Source organism: Anopheles cruzii, chromosome 3 (genome assembly GCF_943734635.1).
Source record: "Anopheles cruzii chromosome 3, idAnoCruzAS_RS32_06, whole genome shotgun sequence".
Lineage (NCBI taxonomy): Eukaryota > Metazoa > Arthropoda > Insecta > Diptera > Culicidae > Anopheles > Anopheles cruzii.
The window spans coordinates 43074521-43094552 of NC_069145.1; the positions used below are offsets into that span (position 1 = coordinate 43074521).

Genomic DNA, 20032 nt, shown 5'->3' on the forward strand with positions numbered 1-20032 from the left:
TCTGTTTAGCATTTGCCCTAACTAAATCTTTAGCGTAACATGTTTCCAGGATGACACTGTTCACTGTTCTTCGGTAGGGTCCCCACAATCTCCGACATTCGCCGAAACGAGGACATGCCCTTTCTACGAAAATCGGATCCCCGTCCGAAGGTTGCCGTTACCGGCGAGTTGCGCATTTTTGTTTTCGCTTTGTGTTACTTACTTTCGTGCTGTCAATCCTTGAACCATTGTTTCGTGCCCTTTTGTTTTTATCTGTTTTTTTCTCGCTCTTTTTTTCTTTTTCCCTAACCATTCTTTCTTTCCTTTTTCTATCTATCTTTTCTTTTTTCTCTTTTTTTATTCCCTTTCTAGGCACAATCGAACAGTTAGAGAGTACCTGTGTTTTTGATTCCGATTTCGGTCTCATCCTGAACTGTGCCTTCAAAAAGTCCGGCCTCTTCCGGGTGCGGAATTTGGGCGGCGTCAAGGCCCACTTCGGGTTAGGTATGTTGTTTACCGCGGCGGACGTTACCTTTGTTGTTGTTGTTTTGTTTTTTCCCTCTTCATTGTGTTTGCTCGTTTGGTTTGTTTGGGTTTTTCCTTCCTTTATCTAAACGACGTTCATTGGCCACTTTTCTTTCTCTTAAAAATCAAAGCACTCTTTCATGTCCGGTCGAAACGAGTTCCTTTCTTCCGCCGTTTCCCCCTGGACCGTAACTCTTTTCCGCACTGCAGTACCCTTTTCTTACTTTTTTCCTACGGTTTGGTGACGGAGTTTCCTTCTTCGAACTAGCCACGGAATAAGGAGGCGAACGAATTAAAACCTAGCACAGCACGTGCTGGCAGCCCCGCCTGAAACTGAGAGGAAGATCCTGTGACGAAGATAATGGTTGAAGTCGAGGAGTTTTCGGAAGTTCAGCGAACCGTTATGATTTTACCGTAACATCTCACTTGACTTCCAAGGGAAAAAGCTTCGCGTTAGCAGAGCGCTCTGACCCTGACACGGGCCAGTCAATTAGTCTAATTTTGATATAATTACGTCGGGCGTCTTCCTTACTCGGCACACCACATCGCGTTTGTCACAAAGTAACGCAGAGTGACGCTGTCCTTCAAAGAGCTGCCCGACGAGATGATGGATTTGAAAGACAGAAACCCTTGACTGGCTGCCTTTGTCACTTTTCCGGTATTACGAGGCTAATTCCGGGTCCCACCATTACGGTGAAGATTGGTAGCAATTATAGAAATGTTCTTCAATCCCGAAAATGCACGCACTGTAGACTGGACCAGGCAACCACTTCTCTAATGTCACAGCGTAGGTTAATGTTCTTACAGTAGGACGCTGCAGCAGTGCGAAGTTTCCTTCCGAGTCTTCGATACCTGTATTATGTTATTAGGTTGATTATTATTATGACCGGATCGTAACAGGAATTCGCCAAACTTTTCCTTCGCAATGAATGGAGAAAATGTCGAAAAACTCACTTTCCACATCAAGTCGTGCCGAATAGGCCTTAGACTTGGGCCTCAAACCTGTTGTCGTCATGCGATGTAAGCAGCAAACATTGGCCCTTTTCCTTTCGGGCCCCATGACCATTACTCTCTCTCTCTCTGTCCATCATTTCACCCTCGGTACTCAATGAAGATCCTCACCGATTGCCGAATCGGCGAGACAAACTTTCTGGCAGCACCCCTTCAAAGATGGCATGGATTCCTGGGGTCGGGGTCGAGACATTTTGTTGGCTTTCGAAGATTTCCCACCTCGACGTACGTAGGTCGAGGCTAATTTTGTGCCTCGCGGAGGTAAAGGGCGAAACATGTTTTACTAACTTTTAGCGCACGCCACGATCAGCATGCGTCGGTATGGGTCTCCGCCCCAAAACCTGACGGCATCGGCTCAAACATTCCCGCAGGGTCGTAGGGCAGCCAACGACCACGGGGTTCGCCCGAGCCTCGCTTCAATTGCGCAAAGTACACGGTAATGATTGGTGGAGAAAGATACTTTCGAAATTATTGGATTTTCTGCGCCTTTGGATATAACAGGTCGTCGCCGTCGTCGTGGGGAAGGAATCGTAAAGCGGTGGGTTCTTTTTTTACGGCAGGTCGGCCAACGAATCATAAAGCATTTTAGATAGCATGACAAATTACTTATTGCGAACGACCCGGGCACCCGAGGAGATGTTTTTCGTACGAGAAAAAAAACACAGTTGATAGTAAGTGATGATAAATGACTTACAGGTGGTTGTCCGAAAGCATCGTTGAATAAGTTTATTGAGACAACAAATGCCTCACATTGGCCGCGGTTTCCGCGGAGTCAAATTTAACTATTGTTGCTTACAGCAAATGTCGTGGGTCGAAATCAGAAAACGTACAATTACGCAAAGAAATACCACTTCGAGTCTGGTAGGGAAATGTTATGCAAAATAATAGTCTTTCTTTTTTAAACTAATGAAGTCAAACAACAACCCATTTGATATTATGCAGTGTGTTGGGCTCATAATAATGCTGCCGTTTTTGTTGCAAACGATGAAAAACACATCAGTAAAATCATAAGAAAATAAATAAAAACAAGTAAATAATCCTGCACGGAACAGGAGGCCACCGTGTAATACGGAACAGAATAGTCTTTGGACGGAAAAGGTGCATTGTACAGTGCGATAAGTGCTTAGTTATAATATTTTAGATCAACTTCAAGGCGATAATAAAGGACGATAAATAATAAAGCAGCCCTCTTGGTATCCAAAAATGTACGATAAGACGGGTAAATCACAATGCTGCAAAGCATATGTAAATAATGTACATATTATACGCATTAAATGCTGTCATATATTGCTTTAAAGCTTAACACTTCTACTTTTGAATACTTATGCTTGAAGAATGCTGAAAAATATTAAAAACTTACTTCCAAATTAGGGAGAGTTCAGCTCAAATTGCACGAAATTAAAAAAAAACCTTTTACACAAACAGGCGGCCAACAGTAAACTTTGTAAGTCGAATCGTGTAGCGAATTCGTGAAACTTGGAATGTTGGTAGATAAACCAGCACGTTTGCATACTCGTCGCGTGCGATCAGCCAAAACTATTGCTGCCGTTGCTGAAAGTGTACGGGTACAACCATCAACATCAACTCGCCATCGTTCTCAAGAATTGGGCATTAAACGCGGTTCTTTGATGAACATGTTACATAATGATCTTGCCATGTAGCCATATAAAGATCAATTGGTGCAGCGGCTAAAGGAAACTGACAATCCGAGCCATCTACGGTTCGCAAATTGGGCAAAACAACATTTGGACGGTGATGGTGAATTTTACCGAAAAATCATCTTTTCGGACAAAGCTCATTTCCACCTCGGTGGTTATGTTAGTAAGCAGAATTGTATGGCTGCATCATCAGCCCACTTTTCTTCGAAAATGAAGAAGGAGCCGCCGTAACCATCAATGGCGAACGCTACCGAGCAATGTTGGCTAATTGGTTCTTTGATGAAATTAGACTTAGGAGAACTTAGACAACATTTGGTTTCAACAGGATGGTGCTACCTGCCACACAGCGACAGTCACGATCGATTGTTTGCGCCGCATCTTCGGACAGCGAATAATCAGCAGAAATGGTGATGTGAATTGGCCTCCAAGAAGCTGCGATTTGACGCCTTTGGGTTATTATCTGTGGGGAGCGGTGAAAGATAAATGTTATGCGAACAAACCAGCAACTATTGACGAACTCAAGACCCAAATTCGAGTTGTCATTGCCGAAATAGGACCACAGACAGTCGAAAACAGCTACTGCGAAGCCAGTCGTGGTGGACATTTAACGGAAATTATTTTTCACGAATAAATGTGATGCATGAACCTTCAAATTCATGAAGTTCAAGCATCGAAAAATATTCAGCCGTTTTTGTTTTATAACCACATGAAAAAGTGCATGCGTTTTTGACCATCCTGTACTTGCGAACTTGAGTACATTTTTAGAAGAAAGCCAAAGCAAAAAATGTATCTTTGCGTCTTTCGGAGAATAAAATAAAGTTGCGACAGCTTATGCTCAGATTGCATAAAAGTATATAAACGCTCAAACCAAAAGTTTTATGCCAATTTTGGATCCACAGTATGATTGAATACATTCTGTACAAATGCCCGCATAGTAAGGGGCAAAGCATTCGCCATCAAATCTATTCGCGAAACGCGAGAGTCATAAGTGTCATAAGGCATCCACACGAAATCCATCGGAAGCGTGATGTTTACGTCTGCTTCACCGATTATCCGTTACTCGTCGCCCATAATGACATGCTTTATGTTCGACGAGCCGAAGATTAATGCCACTTCTGATAACCGACCGTCCTGCCGCTCGGGATTAAAGGGCTCAGCGGCGATAAATCATTTTCTAGCGTGCATAATTTAGGCACGGAACTGCAACGGTGCATACGGCCCTCGCCGGCTTTCGGGCGGCCGTTTGGAGCCTTTTGTCCGCGTGGAATCTTCCGCCGGGGTGAGTGAGGTTGCGTCAACATTCGCCACACTTGTCCTCGTCGGCCCTAATGAAGCCAATACGATGTACGGTGGCGTACACGGTTTCGGTAATGTTTGCGCGGAGTTTTGCGGAGCTGGCAGAACAGATTTACAGGCTGGACCGTCGGGACGATGATTGTGCTCGGTTGCGTGGTGAACCATGCACCATGCGCCACCGACTCGCGCTCTGCAATGAGGCACGTCGTTATGTTTTTGCGCAAAACTCTGGCATATGCGTCGACGGCAGTTCCGACCGACGAAAGCGGTTTGGGAACAAATTCAATTTAATTAGCAAACATATGACGATCGCCCGGTTCGGGAGCATCAAAATGAATATTTATTGCAAAGGAGCCAGCAAACTCGACAGATCGGCTTCCGGTGGCCGTGGACCGTGGTGGCTGGGACACCACTGTTTAGAAGCCAATCAGTTCGCTTCGCCAAACAGAACGATTTCCCAGCGCGGTCCTGGCCGGATGTAGCCATCGGTCCCACAGGCCGGAGCTGACAGTTAAATTTCAATTAAATTTCCGATACCCACGTCCGGTCGGGGATGTGGATGTGTGCCGTGTGCGGCGTCCATCCCAAGGGATCGTTTGGCGTTCGCCATCATGCGACCGAACCACACGGATTGCATCCCGGAGTGCATCTCGGACGGTAGAAACCACGGTTCGTCCGATCATGGGGCACATGAAAATTTCACACACCCTGGACATACGTGCAATAATAAAATTCAATTTCTGACCCGGCGAACTTCCGCCGAGGTCGGCCAAAGTCGGCGAAGAACGTAAAAACTGATGGCTGCTAACAGGCTACCAATTTGCTAGCGATTCGCCAGAGGTTTTACGACCACCACGACGACCGCGTGGATCATTTGTTCAGCGCGCCCAGGAGCGGCATTAAGGGTGAAGTTTTCCGGGCTTTCCAACTTTCGCTTTCCATCACGGCCCGGCAGCTATTATCGGGTGATGCTGATCGGCACACCAAGATAGTAACAACCGTGAGGCTCTTTTGTGACGTGACGCCATAAAGCAGTTGATAAACGGTTGGTCGATACGTCAAAGTTGTTCGAGTCGGCCGCCCGGCACCGGAAACTGTTGCTCTGAAACTGAGCCGAAAAGACGGATGATACTGTTGTGAAAGGTGACGCAGCTCTCGGTGGCCTCAACTTCAGCTTTCGCTACCGCGGAACGGGTCAACCGCAGGAGAAAGATACTTTTCGCCACACCGAGAACCGCGCCAAACTTATCGCGGATGTGGTTTTCAAACAAACAGTTCCGTTGAGCTAACACGAAGCCGCCACAATTTATGGCACATTTTGGTTGTTTGTCCGATTACGATCGGTGACTCGGAGACCTGAGGTATCCTGAGTCTTTCTCTAAAAATTAAGTGTCTAGTGTAGCAAATCTAGTATTTTACACTACATTTTATTGACGCTACGTTGTTTGCTAATTAATATTTAAATCGATTATATCAGTGTTGATGTTCAAACTTTTTACAAAATATCAGATATTCAGCACTTGAGCAGCTCACGTTTTCAACATGAAAAATTGCAAAATATAAAATACATAATTATTTCTGGTATTTGTGGCAAAATCTTGTCTGTTGTAAATTGTATTATAAATTAATTTTCTAATTTCTAAAGCACCTAATTTTGAAAATTAGTAGCTATCAAACGGTTCGCTAAACTTTGTAAGGATATTTGGCTTGTTTCCCCAACGATTTCAGTTATCTGTGGATTTCATCCCAGGGAGACATTCCTTTCGTATTACACTTTTACAATGTTATGGATGTTTTAATTATCTGCATTCTAGTGTCAATGCTTTCTGTTTCACCCAAAATATCCGCCAGTACCAGTACGCCCACACGGGATCTTGGGCATTCCAATGTGTTGCGCTTGTCTTCGACTCCCTAGGTTGTCGTCCGACGTCCGAAGATTGTGGCCCGACCTGACGTAGCTCAGCGATCGATTTCGCTCCCGCAAATCCACTTTAATCGGCGCAATCGCGCCTCAAGAACCGGTCACATTCATGTAACAAATACTAACCGTTTTGCCGTAATCGAAATGTCTCCCGAGCGCTTGATGGAAGTTCGGGTGCCACCGCTGGTTGGCAATCATTTTTCAAGCTTCCGTCACCTCCACGTAACCGATTATCGCTTCAACGAAGAAATCGGCGCCAAAGGAAGGTCCTGGAACGGTCCCGGGGAGGATGGTAAAAATAAGTCCGACAGCAGCAAAGCAGGACTAAAAACGCAACATAATATGATAAACGAACGGGACCTTACCCACGAGCCCGGCAACGTTTGAATGATTGCCTTCTCGCAATCCCTTCTCGTTTATCACTGTCCGCGTGAGTTTCGAAGAAAGACGCGCCATGTTTGTTGCCGCGCGTGCTACATTATTGTATTAGACGCTGATTTAATCATTGGCTTAGCACCGTGTTCCGCCGTTCGAAGGTAGCACGTCAGGGGGCTGTTGCCGAGGTGCTGAATATTAATATAAACGAACCGCGGTGAGCAGCGGAGAAATATATTATCATCTCGCCTCGAATTTCGACAGAGACGAGGCGAAGAATAGATCACAAACGTACAAACAAGTGTACGACATACAAAATAATAATAATATGATGTGCGAAAGAAATAAACCGACCGTAATTGGGCATAGAAATTCTTGTATATATTTGTTTGTTATATTTCGCTCAATTCGGCAATCCATATTAGCCATTTTCAACATGTGAATCTCGATGAAAGATTAAACATAAATCACCAACCAGCATCTACGATTGTCAAACATCCTTGCTCGAAAAGTGCGCGACCTTGGAGCATTCGATCATAAATGTCAACCTATCTTAGGTTGGGCGGCCGTTGTCGGTAGAGCTTTGTTGCGCAATTGTTATTTTCCCACTCCTTAACTAACATCGGTCGATCTTGTGGGGCCCTTTTTTTCTGACTCGGCCACCTCAGCAGGATTGCTGATTTTGGTCGTCCTCCCAACCAACCCGTTCGGTCATTGATGGTCATTTCTTTCCTTCCATTTCGTTTCTGCTTCAGGCTTCAGCGTCGGAGATGAGCTGGGACTGGCGGAGTCGCTCGGCAACGTCGAGGCAAACAAGCGGCGCGCCCTGAACATCCGCACCAGCGCCAATAACATCGGCGTACTGCCCGCGTCCAAAATGCCCGTAAGTACTCTACTGCTACTGCTACTACGATAAGGAACTGCGGGGCCGCCTCCTGGGGCCAATAATGACTGAGGTTGGGATGGGCCCCGATGAGTTATGCGGTGCGATGCCCCCTCCTGTGATGGGGCAAATAAACCACAAACAATGGCCACACGTCGTTTAATCGTCGGCTCCGATGGGGCGCAATTTGTTTCCTAATCGCGCGATCGCCAGAAACGTATTGCCGGGCGGAAATTGTGCACCATTTTCTGCCGTTTTCTCCCGTGGAACTCCCAGCGGGAAAAGCCGGCGGTTGATGGTATTACTATGGTGCAATCAACCACCACTGATTTAGGAGAAAAATGTGCGCCATCAAACGCTGAAAAGGGAAAGTAAATCATGGAAATAATCAGTTACTGGGGGAGAGTGAAAAAGGAAGAGAAAAACAGAGAGACAATTATTGAAATATCGCTGGACATTACAGTAAAATGGAGAACAAGAAAACATCTCGTATGGAAATATTGTTATTTAGTAGGAAAAGTTGAGCAGAAAAGTTTGTTTTGAAAAATATTTAGTAGCAAAATTCAATGTTTCGTTTCAATGTTTCTTACTTTTTCTTTAATGGTGCAAATGTCATCAGTTTAGTTCTGTAAAGAATACCTTATAATACTTTTTATCACACAGCCTAACTATGAATTCTTGTATTTCAGTATTAGTACAGAATTCAAGTTAAACGAAATATTCAACCGAATAAGGCAGGATAGTTGCATGCTTGGCACAATACAGACCAACGGTCTATTTTCAGTGAACGAATCTGCAGCAAAATCCGGCAACCGAACGTTCCTGGTTAATGTTGTGCAACCAGCGCTCTGCATACCTTCCGCTCATACCGGAAGCTGCACAAAATTCACGAACTATTTACTCACTAAAGGGCGGAAATACGTTCTGTTATCAATAGCCAGTGCGAAGCGATTTACACCGATTGCTTCTGTGTGCGATGGATAATTAAAGGGCGAATCAGTATGAAACTGATTGTTGGGTTGATTTTGTTGATCAAACAGATTGGTGCCTAATGAAGCTGTTAACATTTTCCCGATGGCATCCGGCACTTGTAACCGCGCGTATACCGCGATTACCAGACGGCCATATCAAAATGACGATTCCGAGGAAGCGCATCGAACAAGCACCAATTTAATTAATCAGTTCCATCTGATCCAGCCAGAGCCAGCTAGCGAGCTTGGTACGAGCGTTAGTAGGCACACAATTATGGGACCCAAATGAAGCATTATTTGTGTCACCATTAAAGCCCAGTACGCCCAGCGGGATCCTTTCCGAGCGAAGAAACAAACGGTGCCATTAAAGAAAAATCCAATCCTAAAAAGAGAAGTAATCACACTTCCTGGAAGGACGTCCCACGTCGGACTATCCATTTTCCGCTACATTATGCTAACGCGCGGAGCTGGTTCGCTTCAAACCGGAGGCTGGCTGTCCGGAGTGGCATAAAAAGTGCTGGCACTGGCAACTATGTGTCTTTGCCCCCGGGTAAGGCCAAGTAACCGGGAGCGGAAAGTCGACACTGGGGTGTCGGGAGACGCAGCAATAGAACATAATACATCTTACAACACTCACACTGTCCCACGCGGATGTGCTGAACTTTGGCTGCGTCCCCCAGGACACGGCTCCGGCGGAAGAAGTTATTAAATCGTGAAGGATAATGCTGTCGTGCAAAATTACGCTTTCCTTCGGGGCGCGTTACGGGGCAGCGTTCGAGCATAAAATGAAACCCACAAACCCCGCCGGGTGCCGGGGAATGTGCCGGGGTGGAGCGCTCGGTGTCACCAGTCGGCTTAGAACCGGAGCTGGCGTGTGAGCTGGCAACTGTGGCACCTGTGCAAAAGTTAGTGTCAGGTTAGAGTGAATTGTTTCCAGAAGAATTGTTAACACCTCCACTATGGCTGCTGTAGGATGCGTTTTTCAGCTTCTGTAGGAAATTGAACGTTGAAAGGTTAACATTTCAGTGAAAGTGCTCAATTGTCTCGGACTTAATCGACCTTTCACTGGTGATCCGGCTTAACTGAAACAAACTAGTATAGTAACGACGCATTGTTAACGTGCCATATTATTTCTATGCACAAGTTACATGCGAAAACGCATAGCTCTTATCCTCTGTTGTGCAGCTAAGTACAGAGTTATTCATTGTCTATTTTCAAAGAAAGACGAATGTTATTTTTCAAATACTCCAAAATTGTAGGTTTGTCGGCATAAACAAGATTGTTTGCGTAGCTCCAAAAGATAAAAGTCTCGTCTTGCTAAAACCACATATCTTCTAAGTCCATATCTTCAATTGCAGGCTAGAGATTTGTTTTATCATCTGTCGGTATCGCTTGGAATTGACTGTAGTTGTTCTCCCTTCGTCACCATACACTCACCTTTTCTGGATATAACGGTCACTCTTCAGTCGGTTGAAGGGTTTGCAGCAGCGGTTGCTTGAAAGCTTTGCGAAAAAATTAGGAAATTTCTTAGCAAAAATTGAGCGTTTTCGAACTCACAATTTTGTAGTAAGGTTTGACAATTTTAACACGTTGTTCTACTGTTACTGTACGATTACTGTAACATTCATTTTCTAAAATGGCAAACATTCAACTAAAAGTTTAACACTTGAGTTGATAAGATATATTCGAAAACTCTAAAGTTATAGTCCTGTAACTTCAAAACATTCGATTTCTCTTCAAATAGGTAATAATTTTATTAGCGGTGTCTTTATTTAGTTTCTGTACAATAATCTCTCCAATTGTTCGTAATGGATAACACGCAGCGATTGGCTACCAAATGCACAAATTCGCTTCCCTTGTCCTAGATTAAGGAATGTCCTTCGCGAAAGCATTTAAACCAGACTTCGAGAGTGAAACAGGGTTCTCCACCAAGACACCTATTCGCGTCCGTCCATAGTGACGGCCAAAAACGGTGTACAGAAAGCAAATAAAAACCATTACGAGTCTTACCTCATACGCAAGTGTTTCCGAAAGCTCTGATCACTGCATAGAAGTGTCAAATTCTAATTAAAGTAAAAATCATTCTTCTGGAAATTAGCCTTAGCTCCACAAAAAAAAACGCCACTTCTTTTCGGTTCGTGCACTGGTTTAGAGACGATTTCTTTGCGTTCTCAGCGACCATCCCAAAACAGAGTAGTTCCGCACAGACGTCGCTGCCGAACGGTGCCGCGAATGATCAACTTCCCACGTGATACTCGAGCCTCCGACACGCTTTACCCCGGAGCGGAGAACTGAATGAAGCTAATCTTGTTCGCCTAATTTAGTCCCGGAGCTAACGAAACGTAATTTGGACACACGGCACCGCGTCGTCAGTCAGTGTAGTAATCAGCCGTCCGTTTCCGAGTTAGACCGTAGACCGACTCGGAACGGAAGTCCCGTGACCACTGCCGTGGTATCATACAGACGTGCACCCAGAGAAACCCTATTTGCGATGACAAATTAATCCACTTCAGCATAATAATAATGAACGTCCGTGGCTACGAAGTCTCGCGCCGAGGCGCCGCAGAATGGCTTGTTGCGGAATGTTTCGTCGGCGACTCGACTGACAGTTCCTTGGTCTCTCTCTCTCTCTATCGCTCTCTTTCCCAGACATCCTATCCGCCACTGCAGCCGCTTCAACCCTCGCAGGGCCCCGGTGCGCTGGTCCAGCCCATCCAGCAGAGTCGTCCACAGGCGGTGACCGTGCCGAGACCGAAGGTTCCGAATGGCCCGCCGAAGGTACCGTCGTCGGTCGCGCCGGTGTACATGTCACCGGCGGCCGGCCTGATGACAAAGGCCACGTCCCTGCCCCTTGGTGTACCCCCCTTCCGCCCGATCCCTCCCAAGCCCACCGAGCCCGAACCGGTGAGATTCGACCCGACCGTGCTGCGGCGCAACTTTGCCTTCCGAACCGCCCAAACTCCCGATCCCTCCTTCCAGAGCCAGCTCATGAACCAGACCTCCTCCTATCACCGCGGTTCCATCTCCCGCAATTCCGCTCCCGCCGCCGCCCTGGCGGCGGCTTCCCCGAACCACCAGATCATCTACAAGGAGTCGCCGCACCTGCAGGTGCAGAAGGTGCCCGCCTTCCAGGCGATGCCCGAGTCCGTGTCCCGCATCTCGACCGGCCCGGTCGTCCAGGTCGACAACAACAACAAGCTGCAGCCGGCCGTGATCAAGAACTCCATCATGAGCATTCCGCCGCGCCGACCAGCCGGGAAACCCAGTCTGGTATCGGGGACCGCGGCCACCGCCGCCGATGATGACGTCGGTGAGGTGGACCTGATGGGCCACACGGTCGAAGAGTTGGCCGCGGCAGCCAACGTTAGCGTCGAGGTCATCCGGGAGGCGATCCGCGTCCGGCAGCAGGAGATGCGCGCCCAGAAGCAGTACGAGAAGCAGCAGGCGGCCTACGCCCAGGCCCAGTTCCTGGCGGCCCAGCAGAAAACGACTACCACGACGACGACGACGACGACCCCACGTCCACGGCGCTACCCGACCAACGCGGGCCATAAGGTAGGTCGTCAGATGACCCACCACCGGAGAGCTCCCCCACTCACCCCACCCCCCACCCGATTGTTGCAGGTCATGAACGCACCGAAGGAGTACTACCCGGTGGGATACGACAAGAACTTCGACGACAACTTCACCTCGAAGGTGGACCTGCCGCACACGACGTTCAACTGCGGCGAACAGAAGCACTTCCCGGGGCTGTACGGCGACGAGGACCTCGGGTGTATGGTAAGGTGGCGCGGCCTGGCGGACGGGGCCCGGCGCACTGCGCATATTTATTTTCCATTTCGATTGAATCCCATCGGGCCGCCGCTGATCGCTGAGATTGGGCACGGCTCGTATTGGGCCAGGAATTTCCCAGCTATTTCCCCGGGGAGGATAACCGGGCTGTGGGGTTGGGGGCCGACGTCAGACAGGAAAACGACCAGAACAGGGAGGCGATCGGAAAAGCGTACAGCAGATTATGTATGGAATCTGTAGAGCATGGCCACCCGTTCCGCTTAAGGGCGGGATTTGCTTTGGGGGCTTTGCTTCCTTGCAGCATTCGCCCTCTGGCCCGGACCTGGCACCGTCTGACTACTGTTTTTTTCGAGTGTGTTTTGTATTTTAAACTACGCGATTACTTGTCTTTAAGAAAACGCCAAACTTCATTCTGGAATTTGAAAACATTTAGTAAAAACTTTGACATTTACGAAATGGGACGCTATACCCTATGCCGACAAGTGGGTGAGTCTTCAACTCAAACTGTTCAATATTTGAAAACGCTCATTTCTTCCTCGGTGGTTATGTTAATAAGCAGAAAGTTGTCTTCGGAGCTCGAAAAACCCTCACGTCGTGCAAAGAAGCCAATGCACCCACAACGAGTGACTACGTTGGTGCGGTTCGAAAGTGAAGAAGGAGCCGCCGTAACCGTCGACGGCGTACGCTACCGAGCAATGTAGGCTAATTGGTTCTTCGGCGAAATTGAAACTGAAAACTTGGACGACATTAGATTTCAACAGATTTATAGGCGTTCAAAAAGTAATGATTATTTTGCATTTCCGTGGGCTACATATATCCGATTTTCGATTTCTTGTAGCGTAAGGTTACTACACATGTCAGTAACTTATGGTGAAAAGTTCGGCCATTTAGAGTAATCACTCAATTTTTGACAGCCGTTTTACTTGGACGAGTTTTGGCTCATCGGCGATGCCGTCTTTATCTGCTATATCGTATCGTAGCTTCGTCCTTTGATGGCCTCCTTCAGTTTCCGGAATAAGAAAAACTCAAAGGGGGCCAGATCTAGAGAATACGGTAGCTTTGGCATCATTAGTGTGATGTTTTGGGCAAAAAATCGCCCACAAACCACGGTGTGTTAGCAGGAGCACAACTGCAAATTTTGGGTTTCCCACAAATCCGGGCATTTGTGACGGATTGCTTCGGGCGAATTGCGCATAACTTACAGGAAATATTCTTTCTTGACCGTTCTATCTTTTGGCAACAACTCATGATGCACCACGACCCTGCAATCGAAGAAAACTGTAAGCAAAACTATTCACATTCGACCAAACTTGACTTTTCGACGTTCACATCTTTTCGGCCCTCTGAAAAATTTTTGAACACCCGATAAGCGCTGCTTTTGGTCTTGATAGCTTCACCATAAGTCACAGTCAACCCACAAAATTTCATAAACATTTCTTGCCATCCATGTTTTGGAAGAGGCGATGAGCCTAATTTTGTCCAAGCAAAACTGCTGTCAAAAATTGACCGATTACTCAAAATGGCCGAACTTTTCACCATAAATCCCTGACATGTTTAGCAACCTAACGCCACAAAAAAATCGGATATACGTAGCCCACGGAAATGCAAAGTTATCATTACTTTTTGAACGCCCTTCATATTTGGCGTCCCAATTTTCGTAATCCAAACGCTAGATGGATCAGCCTTTATTTCGTTTGATCAGTAGCGTCAAAATCTTGTGATTCTTTCTGCTGTAGCTTCAGGTCATGTTGAAATCCCACAACCATCGCCGTGTTTCGTTATGTACAAACTTCTCGTTGGCCATAATGGACCATAGTTCTACGGAACTGAAGCCCTTTGTGTCTCTTCCTTGGCTATTTACGTTAGAATTATATGAACATATGGCGAAATTCCTTCCACAATGTCGATCTCTTATCCGCTTCCCTACGTTTGCAGGTCTTCCACGTGTGTGCCCTAACGGACGATGGGTTGATCATGAAGTCGTTCCTGTGCCCGGAGAGCACACTGTTCGACCAGACGGTGCTCAAGTGCAACTGGTGGTTCTACGTTGACTGCAAGAGCAGCAAGAACCTGTACGACTCGAACCTGCCCGTGTCGAAGAGCTACCAGCTGATGAAGGCGCTGTCGTTCTTCTCGTCCAACTACAAGACCGGCAGCGACTCGGCAGAGGGTGTCGACGTGGAAGCGCTCAAAAACAGTGTCGCCACGGCCGTGGCCGTCGGCGGCTCGGCTCGCTCGCTCGACAGCATCAGCGACAACAGTATCGCCGGCTCGACGGGCGAAATTCAGCAACCGCCTACCGGTGGTGCCAAGGCGAATGCAACGTCCGCCAGCAGCAGCAGCAGCAACAACGTCAGCGCAGACAGCAGCAAAACCGAGAGTTCCACGTAAACACGCGGCGAGGCTGCGATTTGCGACCGGGATCCTAAATGCCGAACGCGGAAAATGGTTGTGCCGTCGACGCCGCAGAGACGTTAATTCCTTCGCCATCGCACTGACTCGCATCACTCCCGGATGATGGAGCTCCCGGAGCTTCTTGTATTCGTTCTCCCGTAACACTACACGCCACTCTACACGGGTACACACGCTGGCGTGTGCGTCTCGATGCCAAACACGCGTTGCTCCCGCGTTCCGATTGCGCGCGGTTAATCCGCCTGCACGTTATGCAATCCGCACACCACCGCCCATTCGTTTTCTGGAGAGATTGCTCCACTCAAATGCGCGTTTCTTGGCGCGCGCGTCACCAAGCGCTACTACTATTATCCGCCAGCCTTACCGATGTGTTACTGCTCATAAGAGAGCCTACGGAAACGGAGAACGATGATGGAAGCGAACGGAGCGCTAAATGTTTGCCAAAGTGGGTCTGTGGACAAGTGGAAACACCAGGGCCGGGACGCGTCTGATTTGCCGCGTTCAGTTTTCTTCGGCAATCCTCAACAGCGCTACACTAGTAGTAAACCCAGCTATAAGGCAGTACGGTAACTCGCGATGATGCTGCAATCGATGTAGGACTAAGGCTATTTATTTAACAACCGGAGTCGGAGGACGCACGCGAATAGTAGAGCTCCCTGGTCTCTGTGTGCTGTTCTTAAGAGGAACAAACTAATACTGCAGTTCGAAGTATTCTACAAAAGACTTGTATGTTTTGTTATTAGCTTAGTGAGTCAATGTTTCTGATGGTTAACGTCAGCAGACGGGTTGTTGTTTCCTTCCGTGCGTTGCGTTCGTCTTCTACTCCGTTACAACACGCAAGTCGTTAGGCAGCATATAGAGGTTCCCAGTGTAATTAGTTTAGTTTAGATAAATTTTAATATCAATCAGTTTCTCGGGTATGTGGCAGCCTTGTTGCTCCTTCTTACGATTAGCGGAATCAAATGGAGCCAATAGATACATATGCAGCGTGGCGTTTTTGTTAGTGGTGCTTGTGCAGTGCGCTGCGTGTGTTAGTGTTTGGATATTTATTTTACTTTAGTGGCATAAGGTGCACCAGAACAGGCAACAACAGCGACCACGCGTGAGAATTGTGAGATTGTTCCAACAGTTAGCTACAGGGTTACGTTACGCAGGTAGCAGGTTCCAGTATCAATACCAGGCTAAATAATCAAACAATAACACAAATCCTTACACAACTCAAACGGTTCGCCGCGAGCAGAAGAAACCGGGAACGCTCTCACTCCGCGCTCCGTTACTTGGTAACTAATGTAGAGAAAACTTTTGAAACACAAACTGTTAGCTCACAAAACACACCTAAAAGTTGCTCACGTAGAAGATAGGGATGATAAGGAAGCGTTGGCCACGCCGTGTAGTAGGGTGGAATCCGGATCCACCTACGTCGGCGGGCACCCGCGTTTCGTGCGTCGATGAAGGGGAAACATTTACTTCGATTGTCAAACAAAGAGGCAATTTCTACTCATCGTGTTGTATCATACTGATAAAGTAAACACAAACGTTTCATTGTAAGACCCTACGCTTTACTTCATTATAACATCCGAACACGGAGGGTTGAGCAGAATAGCAGTCGGATATCTGCAAATCGTCACATCAGTTCAAAAAATAAGCTGTCTTTAAATCCGAAACATACGACGCAAACTCGAAAATGAACGTACAAAGCACACGATCCTGTGGCGGGTCAAAATGAAAGTAGGACTCGAAAGGGCAGAGGAATTGTTGCGTTTGTGCGAATCACGTAGTCATTTTCGAAACACTGCGTTCTCCGATGAGCTTTCGATTGAATTTTATTTTCTGTATTCAATTAAATACTGTTGGACTTTTTTGGCCTGAACGAGTTTTACAACAATACAGTGAGTAAATGGAATCCCACGATAGTAGTCAGGCAACCTTGAGCGATCCTAGTTATTCCATTCCCTTCATTTTGGTTGTTATTGTAGATATTTTAAAAAATGCGAAACTAATGAAAAAAGAACGCTAATTTACGAGCCGAGCGTTCCGGATCCGACTGTAAACAGTCTTGTTTACTGACTGAATTTCGAAGTGTAATGGCCTCGGCGACGCTGCATTCCAAATCCGGTTGCCGACGTAGACTTGAATGGAGGGCTGATGAATGGAAAAGTTCGTAAATTCCATCGCGGCGCCGAAAACCTGAAACCATTCCGCCCAAACGTAAAAGGCCAAATTGGTCAACAAACGGATGACAAAGAGGCCAATCAATGACCTTTCAATGCCGTTCACTGCAACACGATGTAGCATACTTTCCGTCAGGAATTTATCGAATATGCACCCGAAAAATGCATGTGCCACCAAGCTTTGTTCGCCACTGTGTGATTATCCGATAAAGTACCTGAAGGCTGATCAGTTTGAGTGCCAGTTATGAAGTTATTATTAAAACTTATTACAAAATTGGTTGTTCGAAAATGACCATTTTTCCATCAACATTTTCTAAACTTTTCGCCAAGTTTTCAAGCAAATCTGGGCACTGAAATCCCTTCAATTTACTGAAGAGCGACCGTTACATCCAGAAATGATGAGTATATGGTGACGAAGGGACGACCACTACCGTCCATTCCGAGCGATATCGCCAGATAATACCAAATTTTTTGGCCTGCAATGGAAGATATGGACTTAGAAGATATCTAGTACCCACAAGACGATGCAACGAGCCAAACAGCATGAAACGGATTTCGATCTAATGCGCGAGAGGACCCTTGGATCCTTTTTTGAGGTGTGGTTTTGGAAAATATCGTGTTTATGCTGACAAGCCTGCAACTTTGGAGCATTTGAAAAATAACATTTGGCAAGATGTGGCCGAGGTACCCGAAATGTGCTAGAAAGTCATTGAAAATTATCCTATCAGAATCGACTGTTACCATAGGTCCCGAAGTGGCCATCTGAACGATATTGTTTTTCACGCATAATGCCGTATAGGTAAGCTCCCGCTGCCGTAGGTATAAGCTCATTAAAAATTAAATTTTTCAAGAGTTCTTTTATTTATTTTTTTTAATCTATCGTACCGGGACGGTTATCCGTCAACATCGACAACCTCACAGTTACCGGTAGCCACCACCAGCGGCTGCACGGCATCGAGCATAATCGATCGCTGACGCCGAGTCTTTCATCGATGGATCGACTGTCGGCGCCGATCCTGAAACGCCGATCCTCGAGCACGGCCCTCTCGGCGCGCCTCGGTTTCAGTAACATCAGCAACCTCGTGACCCGTAAGCTGTCGAGCGCGATCAGGTGGAAGCAGGCAGCGCTCCCGTAGCGGTCCGGCGTGTTCAATTGGAAGCTGAGCCTCCAACGGATCCGCAGCATCGTCGTATCGTCCTCGATACACGTCGTCCGGGAGATGTTTCCCACGTTGTTCAGGGTACGTACGTAGAATACCATGTCCCCGTCACCCCAGAGGGTGTGTCACTCACCGTCCTTTCTTACTTTCTTCCTACCAGGTGGCCGAGGAGCTGGAGTGAATGTACCCCCTGGATGTGGATCTACACCGGAATCGCGCGCCTGTTGACGTGCTTCGGGCGCGGCAAGCTGAAAACGCCGGGAACGGCTCCGGTGCTGCTGAGAGCGATCGCCCGCAACCTCTTCAAGGTGGACATCACGTGGGGCAAGCAGCAAACAAGGACACTCTGTTTGCCATCGCCGGCGGCCCTCGGTAGAAAACGTCCGCCATGGCCACCCGGACTATCTGCCTAAGCTGCTGGAGGGCATAGTGGACGTGATCGAAGACGACCGCAGGAGGAGATCACCTTTACGGGTCGCTGCCTGATGGAAGCCAGATGTATTTCTCCTTAAGGTTCTCGGCCTGTATTTATGCCTGAAGATTTTCTCTTAAAGTGGCTCGTTCGTAGATCATCCGTCTCGCTGCTCCGATTATTCGGTTTCTAAGCGAAAAACGTCAGTTCGAACCCTGACAAAGTATTAGCTTGAATATAAAACTTTAAAATGGTGCCTGATACGGCTCTGACTGTTCTAATAACAAAAAATAAATAAAGTTTCTCTTAAAACCGCAAAAGCCGTCTTTAGAATATTCTTTATTTCCGCTGGAATTGGAAAGAAATTGGCCCCCGAAAGAAATGGGAAAGGAAAGTAAGGTAAGATTCGAAGCAATGCACGAAGAAAATTAGTTTCCGTCGGAAGGTTCGAAAGCTTCAGGGAAAACATTTGGGAAAACGCTACTCACGCTTTTCTTCTCGACCTGACAGCGAGGTTTTCGCATGCTGCGCCACTGGCCAGACGGCCTGAAAAAAATTCACGAAATATTGCAGAAAATATTGTTTGGCCGTGTCATGCAATATTATTAGGACATTTTTCCATGCAAGCTCTGCACTGCAAGATGGGTTACAACATTGCAAGCAACATTGTGTACAAGTTTTGGAAAGCAAATCTTGCATACAATGGTGTGTGCAACATTGCATGCAAGTCACTGATGTTACCTACCAGTCGCTCCTGTTCCCCTAGTCAAATTTCGGATATTTCGGATTTTGGGTTTCGGATTTTTGCCGATTTTTTCAGAAATTGTTTCGGATATATTTTTCCATATTGCTCAAAAACTACTGAAGCAATCCGCGTGAAATTTGGCACAGCGTAGTTTTGTGACACCGGACAGGGAATTCAGGACAGTGTGAGCCTCCCACATCTCCGGAGAGGGGACTCCCAAACAAAATCTGGGTCAATTTTATCAAAACTCGGATAGTTTTCATACAATTTCGAACCGAAGATGCTGTGCACTCTCTCCTTTTCTCTCTCACACGGCACAGGAACCGCGGTTCATCGCTCGGCGGTGGCGCGAAAAACACCGCGATGCGTTCATTTCGCATTCATCCGCATCGTGTGAATACTCGAACCACGTGCCCGAGGAGTAAAGTATGCCAATCGCGTGTTCGTCGTCATCGGTCTGGGGAATGTAAACAAATGTGTACGGCCTAGTCGCGAGTGTGCGTGTACGGTGTTCGCGAAACTCGTTAGTGTTGGCCTTCTCACGTAATTCGCATTCGATCTAGTAAATCTTCGCGCACTCGATCGCTGCCGGATTATCGCCGGATCCATTATTAGCTTGGTCGCGGCCGTGTATTGGTGTGGCCGCGGCGCGCTTAGCGAAAGCGCCGTCTGCCGATTGAAGTCAAGTGCATGTGGATGGCACGCGGCGCCACCACCAGTA

At 47.1% G+C, this 20032-nt stretch overlaps 1 protein-coding gene and 1 pseudogene across 1 annotated transcript; both read left to right on the forward strand.

Moving 5' to 3' along the window:
- Positions 1–317: 317 nt before the first annotated feature.
- Positions 318–16306, forward strand: LOC128272138 (uncharacterized; the record flags this gene model as incomplete). The annotated part of the gene is made up of 5 exons (XM_053009888.1): positions 318–483; positions 7521–7648; positions 11269–12174; positions 12244–12399; positions 14347–16306. Coding segments are annotated over 5 exons (1812 nt in total), but the record flags the coding sequence as incomplete, so codon positions are not given.
- Positions 16307–17782: 1476 nt separating this feature from the next.
- On the forward strand, positions 17783–18640 carry LOC128270448 (uncharacterized; annotated as a pseudogene).
- The last annotated feature ends 1392 nt before the right edge of the window (positions 18641–20032 follow it).